Below are 7,140 nucleotides of genomic sequence, written 5' to 3' on the forward strand. Positions count from 1 at the left end.
ACTGTAGTCCTATAAATCTGAGGCTTATTCATTACACTTTTTGTGTGAAAGACCTTTTACATTTGCCAAAAATACTCAACTTTATTTATATAGCACCAATAAAACCCCGATTGTTGACCAAGCTTCTGTACAATCAATCAAATATCAACAAAATTAGCACTTAGAACAACATAAATTGCAGCACAGAACAGAGCTGACACAGCACAATTAACTACAGTTAAAAGCCGGAGAAAAAAGATGGGGTTTGAGTTTGGCTGTAAACTCATTCAGTGTAGAGGCAGTTCTAATAGAAACCATGTAGGCTGTTCCAAAGGCCCGGTCGCCTCTTGATTTCAATTTAGCCCTGGGAATATTTAATAGTCTCTGGTTGGAAGACCTAAGAGACCTTCCAGGATTGTGAGCAGATAATAAATCAGACTGATATAGATGAGTTAACCCATTCAGAGCTTTAAAAACCAGCAGCAGGACTTTCAAATTAATTCTATAACAAACTGCGAGCCAATACAAAGATATTAATACTGGGGTAATGTCCTCTTGTTTATGCACACCAGTAAGGAGCCTAGCAGCAGCATTTTGTACCATTTGAAGTTGATTGAGAGATGCTTGATTAATACCCATATAAAGGGAATTACAGTAATCGAGCCTTGTTTAAATAAAAGCATGAATGGCCCTTTCAAAGTCCTTAAAATAAAGAAATGGTTTCATTTTAGCTAAGACACTGAGATGGAAAAAAAATGGTTTTGAATACTGTACTAATCTGTTTGTCAAATTTGAAAGAAATATCAAAATAGACCCCCAAATTCTTCACTACTGGTTTCACACAGGAAGACAAATGGCCAAGATTTAATTTTCAGGACATCCAAGCCTTAAAATCAGCTAGACATGCCAGCAGAGCATCCAAACCCTTGTTATGGGGAGATAGATTTGGGTGTCCTCTGCGTAACAATGGAAGGAGACACCATGTTTCCTAAAAATCGACCCCAGGGGAAGCATGTACATAGAGAATAAGATTGGAGTGAGAATAGAGCCTTGAGGGATACCGCAAGTAAGGGGAGCTGCATCTGAAGTAAATTCACCAACTCTAACAGAGAACCTTCTTTTGTTAAAACAGGATTGAAACCATTTGAGAGCATTGCCCTGAATGCCCACCCAATGCTCCAAACAAGAAATCAAAATAGAGTGGTCAATTGTATCAAATTCTGCCTTTAGACATTTTTAAATATAAAATCAAACAAGAAAGCCCAGTCTAGATGAGAAAAAGTAGTGCAAACATAATGGAAATACATTACTTTCCATAAAAAGTAACTATGTAACACTATTAGTTACTTTTTTTTTGGGGGGGGGGGGGGGGGGGTAACGAATATTCGTGGTGTAACAATATGGGGGGAAAATCCCCCAAAAGTATAAAGTTATCAAGTTTTTATTAAAAATTTTTTGGAAATGGTTTAATAGCTACGCTGGGTGAGCAAAGTGAGTGAATTTTAGTTCTATACAATAACATTAGCTAACATTTTCAGGACAAAAAAAAAATCCACAATGTGCAGTCAAAATTCTATAGTGGAACAATTTACTCAGGCCGATGGTTTTTGTGTAATGTGTAAGACATTAAACTTTTTTTTAATTGCACATAGGTTGAGTGAAACAAATGTAATTATTTCTTAAAACCTTTTATACACCTTTTATACTTAACTGCAGACACACGGAAATTACATAGACTATGCAATACAGTACAAATATTTTGAGCGTGCCTTATTTTTCTGTAAAGAATCACAATTGTCCCTTATTTTCCTATTCTGAAGTTGGCAACTCTACGCTCTGCTCATCTTCATCATTCTTGCCAATATTAAACTGTCTCAAGGCTAAGCATTCAAATGATCTCTCAAAGGAAACAGGCTGGTTTCTAGCAAACCGAGACGAAGCCCAACCGGCTCTGTGTGTTTCCCATTTCAGCTATTCAGATCAGATAGAATGGAACAAAATGGCCTCTCATTCACAGATGGGAGGAAGCAGTGCATCTCGCTTTCATCCCGCTCGTTTCTGCAGCAGAGTGACAATGTCTGCTGCTCAATCCTGGAAAGGTTATAGCTGTGCCTGGTGCAGAAGATTATGCTCTTGAAATCTTGGATAGAGGAGCAAACCCCCTCAGCTCATATATCCAGATTGTGCCAGTATGAGTTCAGCATCACTCCAGCTTATTACAAAATGAAAACCTACACACAGAGTGGGGAAACATCCCATATTGTCTTCTCTTGTGATTTACAGGCATGTTTTAATATCTTATTCTGTTTGGTCGGGTTTTAACTGAAAAAGCATGCAATAAAGATAAAATTACTGAATAAAATAACACATGGGCTCTTGCTACATCTAAGATATGAGGTCTTACAAAATGTAGATGGCTCTCAATGTTATTAAACTGAGTCAGTGCTTATTTAATTTACACAATCCTGTGCCTTAACCCTATAACTGTTATCTTAGCTGGTATTTATTAAAGTGTAAAAACACTGTGAATCAGGCCTGTCTCTGATTTGCTCATTTTCTGACTCCTGATAAACCCTCAGTTTCACTACAGTGATATATGATCACAGTTGGTGAAATTTGTTGCATATATAGTTCATTTATTTGTAAAATTCACATATGTCTACCCAGTTCAAGTCTTGGATCCTCTACAAATGAGCAAACGAGGTGACGCAGGTGTATTACATAAGAGAGACATCCAAAATGTGCAGTACTTTGGCACTTCAGGATTGATTTCAGGACCGAGAACCACTATATCAATAAGCCTCAACATAAGCATTAAGTTTTGTTGCAAACTGTCACTGCTCAAATGAAAGCAACTGGAAAAAATTAACAGGATTTCTTATGAAAAATAAATATGCATATTAGTAATAAGTCATTTATATATGTTTTATATACTATAATGGCTTTTCTTTATTGGTATATAAAAAAATAACAATAATAATAATAATATCCGTCCCAAACCTTTCTGGACTTTACACTTTTTTTTTTTTTGTCCATCTTATATCAAGTTCCTGTTTTAGCCATTCTGATTTTCAGTAGCTATTATTTAAATTTGAATAGATCCTCGTGTCTATGTCTCAAGGTTAAGGTATCACACATTAAAAAAAAATTTTTATTTAAATAAAAAAGACTTTATAATGATTTTGTACACTCTGCTACACTGCTTGATGGATACACTACATGGAATTTTTAAGAGTCGTTAAATCAGAAACTGTGTATAAAATGTTATAAACGTTGTCTGAAAGTGTATGAAATCAACATGAATACAGATATCACATGATTGCAAATGTGCTTCACAGCGTGATTAAATAATAAAAGATTTATCATCTCGGACATCCTTATTTGTCAATGACACATGGAAGCATGTTGTTCCATGCCCAGATATCTTGGAAATTTCCCAAGATTAATATTGGCGATATAGCTACAATGAAAGAGCTGGAGAGGAAGCCCGCGCCTCAGTGACGTTCATTCTCCATCAGGGATCTTTGTTTTGCATCGCTTCCCAATTTGCATTTGTTTCTCAGGTTTTCCATACGACACTCCAGCCGCTGCCAAGCCCCGAGAGCGCAAAGGCGCATTCCTCTGCGATCAATTCGCCTCTCAAGCGTTGGGAAATTTGGAGTAACTGACTCGGGCTTGAACTGAACGAAGGAAATTACATGCGTTCGCCTCGCGTCCTCGCCATCCACTCGCGGAGACACGTGCCATAGAGGTAAACAGCCGAGAGACTCGCTCCGCAAAATTCACCTCGCGCTATCGATTCAACAGCAGATACAGTAGCCGCTGTCGGTTCATACAGCATGTCGGATGTATTACCATATAACGAGGACAAAATGAGTCATTATGGCAACGACGGGGACGAGGAACACCTTTCCTTCACCTGCCGCCTCCAAGACACCAACAACTTTTTCGGTGGCAACCAGAATAAACGACCACCAAAGCTGGGGCAGATCGGGAGAAGCAAAAGAGGTAACGGGCAAAGCCTTTGTTTATCACATGAACACAAGGAGTCGTTTGTAATGATGCGAAATGCGATGCTGCGCTTCGCGATTTTATGCCATTACGCGCAAAAATGCGCACGTCGAATGCAATACGATCGGTTTTCTCGCGCTTTGAGCTTAAACTGTCTGCTTTCTGCTTCGCGATTAGGAGACAGTGATGTATTGCGCCATTTCTGATGTATTAAAATTCATGGCAACATGGAATCTCCATCTTTGTGCCAGTGCGTGGACAATAGAGGATATCTGTGAGTTGGTTTCTCATCCTAACCCTTGTGTCTCTGTTCTCTGACAGTCATGGAGGAAGACAACGATGGCGAAGCACTGGACAAGAGCACAGAGAAGTCCTCTTCGGCGTGAATGGACCCAAAGACTCTTAACCTCTCTGATGTGTATATCCAAAGACGTTGTGAAGAGGCACTCTCCCATCTGGTGACAAGCACTCCATGCATTCTCCTCTCGATCTCCCAAACTCCATTGTCCAGGGTTTACAGCGTGAACCGGCGGTCTGGAAGAGCGGCCCTGGGGCTTGAAGGAATACTGTGTTTTCCAAACTATACTCCGAGATATGTGCAATGACAGGGTTCGGTCTCATTAGAGACCGGATTCTTCTCTTTTTTTTGGTTCTAATGAAGCAATTCGATAGACTGAGCAAACATTACCATTAACATCAAACCAGTATCTTCCCATTTAACCCAGTAGCCTACTGGTGGTGTTAATGGTATACTAGCAATGGCCACCTTTTCTTCCAAGAGTGGACCTCCAAAGAGGTTCCACTACGTATGTAAAAAAAAAAAAAAGCTATTTATTAAATCTTTGGATACATATTTTGCAGTGTTGAAGGTTGAGCAACCGTTTTATATAATGGATCGATGACGAGAAGTGACTTTTGCTTTGGATAAATGTTTTGTATGTAGCTTAACTGTGATTCTCGTGATCTGCTTCTTTTCATTTCATTCATTTGATGTTCGGTTCGATCTGGAATGTCAGTTTAAGGACAGTAACCTTATTATCGTAAAGCATATTAACTGTAGATGTGCCAAATTTATCCTGACAAGAAACGTATCTTTCTGTGCTTTCTTCACATGCACAGGTTTATTAATATTCAGTGGTCATGTTTACAGGGCTCTTTCATACTACTTGTGATGTATTCTAGTCATGCATGACGAACCTCAAGACCTCAAGAACGTCTTCTTGAATATATGACGTATTTATCTCACAGAACATTTCTACAGAATATCTGTTATAATAAAGATTTTGAGAAACGTTCCAAACGTTTTTTTTTTTCTTCCTGACACATCTCTAATGCTCCGTTGAGCCCGGTTAAATCTGTGCACGCGCACAAATCCAGGGGATGTGACATTTCCGCCTCTGCCACCAGCTTTAAATGATTCATGGTTTGGGATGAGCATTGTCAAAGCTCACCGTTTTAAATTCAGTCCGCCGAGGAATCATGTGGCTTGTCAGAGCAAATATGATCTGCAAACTGTATAAGGGAGTTTTCAAGAGCTTCTCCTGCTAGTCTGGAGGTAACCGTCATTAGAAACACTGGCTGGATGGATGGGCTGCCATGGAAACAGATTCAACCCTCCTGAAATTTCCATTTAGTCCACTAGGGAAACCACAGCAGAGGATCTGGCAACGTAGAGGAGCATTACATCCTTATATTGTATCGCTGTGGCACTAAGTCCTATCTATAGGCTTGGCTTTAGACGAGTCATCCCTCTCTAGTGCCTTTTACCTATTCAGCACTATGCCAAAATGAAAAGGCATCCTAAAAAAAAGGCATTCGAGGACACTGGCTCAAGTTGGAGACTTTTCCTAAAAAGTAAAAAGCAGTCTGAGGTTCTGCTATGAAGCAGTGAGTTCAGATTGACATGGTGTGTTTAAAAAATGTCATAAATCCCAGAGAAGACCGTAGGATGTAATAATGTTAGCTCACATCAGAACGTGTTACGTAATGCACAAGGGAAGTCGGCACTGTGTGGTGGCACAACCTGGTGTGTGTTTGGTAGAGACATGCAAATAATCTGGCTCCTGCTGCAATTTGCATTTTGCTTCTATGTTTCGCTTTGGTTTCTGCGGGGGGCTCCGGGCTTGGGTGTCATGGGAGTGCCCCGACCGAAGACACAATATGACACACACACGTTGAAATGGATCAGAATAGGGAATTTGTGGTGGGTTTGGAAACGGAAGCTGTGGAAGGGTTCTAGAATTCTGAGACTTCATTTTGTGGACCGGTTGCTGTAATTAGTCGAGTATTTGGAATGTTTGAGCTGCTGACGTAGATTGTAGCAGCAATAAACTTTCACATTTGTTTTTATGCTAATGGAACTACTTGTTTTATCCATGTTTGCCTGTCGCCATAGTGCTGAGCAGTGTCTAACCACCAGAAAAAAGTCATTATGTCGAAGTTTTCAAAATGAAGCGAATAAATAATTTAATAAAACAATAATTTAATCATTAAAATCAGATAATAAACAGTTACCTATATATCATATATATATGGCCCTAGACCAGTCTTAAAACCAGTCTTAAGTTGCTGGGGTATATTTGTAGCAATAGCCAAAAATACATTGTATTATTCTTTTATGCCAAAAATCATTAAGTAAACATCATGTTCCATGAAGATATTTTGTAAATTTCTTACCATAAATATATCAAAACATCCTTTTTGATCATGCATTGCTAAGAACATCATTTGGACAACATTAAAGGCGATTTTATCAATATTTAGATTTTTTTTCACCCTCAGATTCCAGATATTTAAATAGTTGCATCTCAGCCAAATATTGTCCGATCCTAACAAACCATACATCAATAGAAAGATTATTTCTTTCAGATGTATAAATCTCAATTTTGAAAATTAAGACTGGTTTTGTTGTCCAAGGTCACATATATATCCTTACATTCATTTAACTGATTACAACATATATATTGTTCAATGACTGATATGATATACATAAGAATATAATAAAATTAATATAATATCAATATGAATTCATTTTGAATGAATAATTATTCATATTAATTAGTAATTAAATAATGTCATTGTATAATGATTGATATATAAATAGTATCTGTAATACATTTTTATGCATGTACATACATGTTAAACATTTCA

At 38.1% G+C, this 7,140-nt stretch overlaps 1 protein-coding gene across 1 annotated transcript; it reads left to right on the forward strand.

Moving 5' to 3' along the window:
* Positions 1–3,449: 3,449 nt before the first annotated feature.
* camk2n1a (calcium/calmodulin dependent protein kinase II inhibitor 1a) lies at positions 3,450–5,285 on the forward strand. The gene is made up of 2 exons (XM_079396291.1): positions 3,450–3,987; positions 4,312–5,285. Exons 1-2 carry the CDS (start codon positions 3,819–3,821, stop codon positions 4,374–4,376), a joined length of 234 nt encoding a protein of 77 aa, XP_079252417.1. The 5' UTR covers positions 3,450–3,818; the 3' UTR covers positions 4,377–5,285.
* The last annotated feature ends 1,855 nt before the right edge of the window (positions 5,286–7,140 follow it).

The sequence above is a fragment of the Barbus barbus genome (assembly GCF_936440315.1).
Source record: "Barbus barbus genome assembly, chromosome: 37".
NCBI classification, from domain to species: Eukaryota; Metazoa; Chordata; class Actinopteri; order Cypriniformes; family Cyprinidae; genus Barbus; species Barbus barbus.

Excerpts from the sequence above, each read along its gene's own strand:
- camk2n1a (XM_079396291.1), top strand. The coding sequence starts at position 3,819 with ATGTCGGATGTATTACCATATAACGAGGACAAAATGAGTCATTATGGC. Across the intron at positions 3,988-4,311 it reads GATCGGGAGAAGCAAAAGAG|TCATGGAGGAAGACAACGAT; the intron begins GTAACGGGCAAA and ends GTTCTCTGACAG.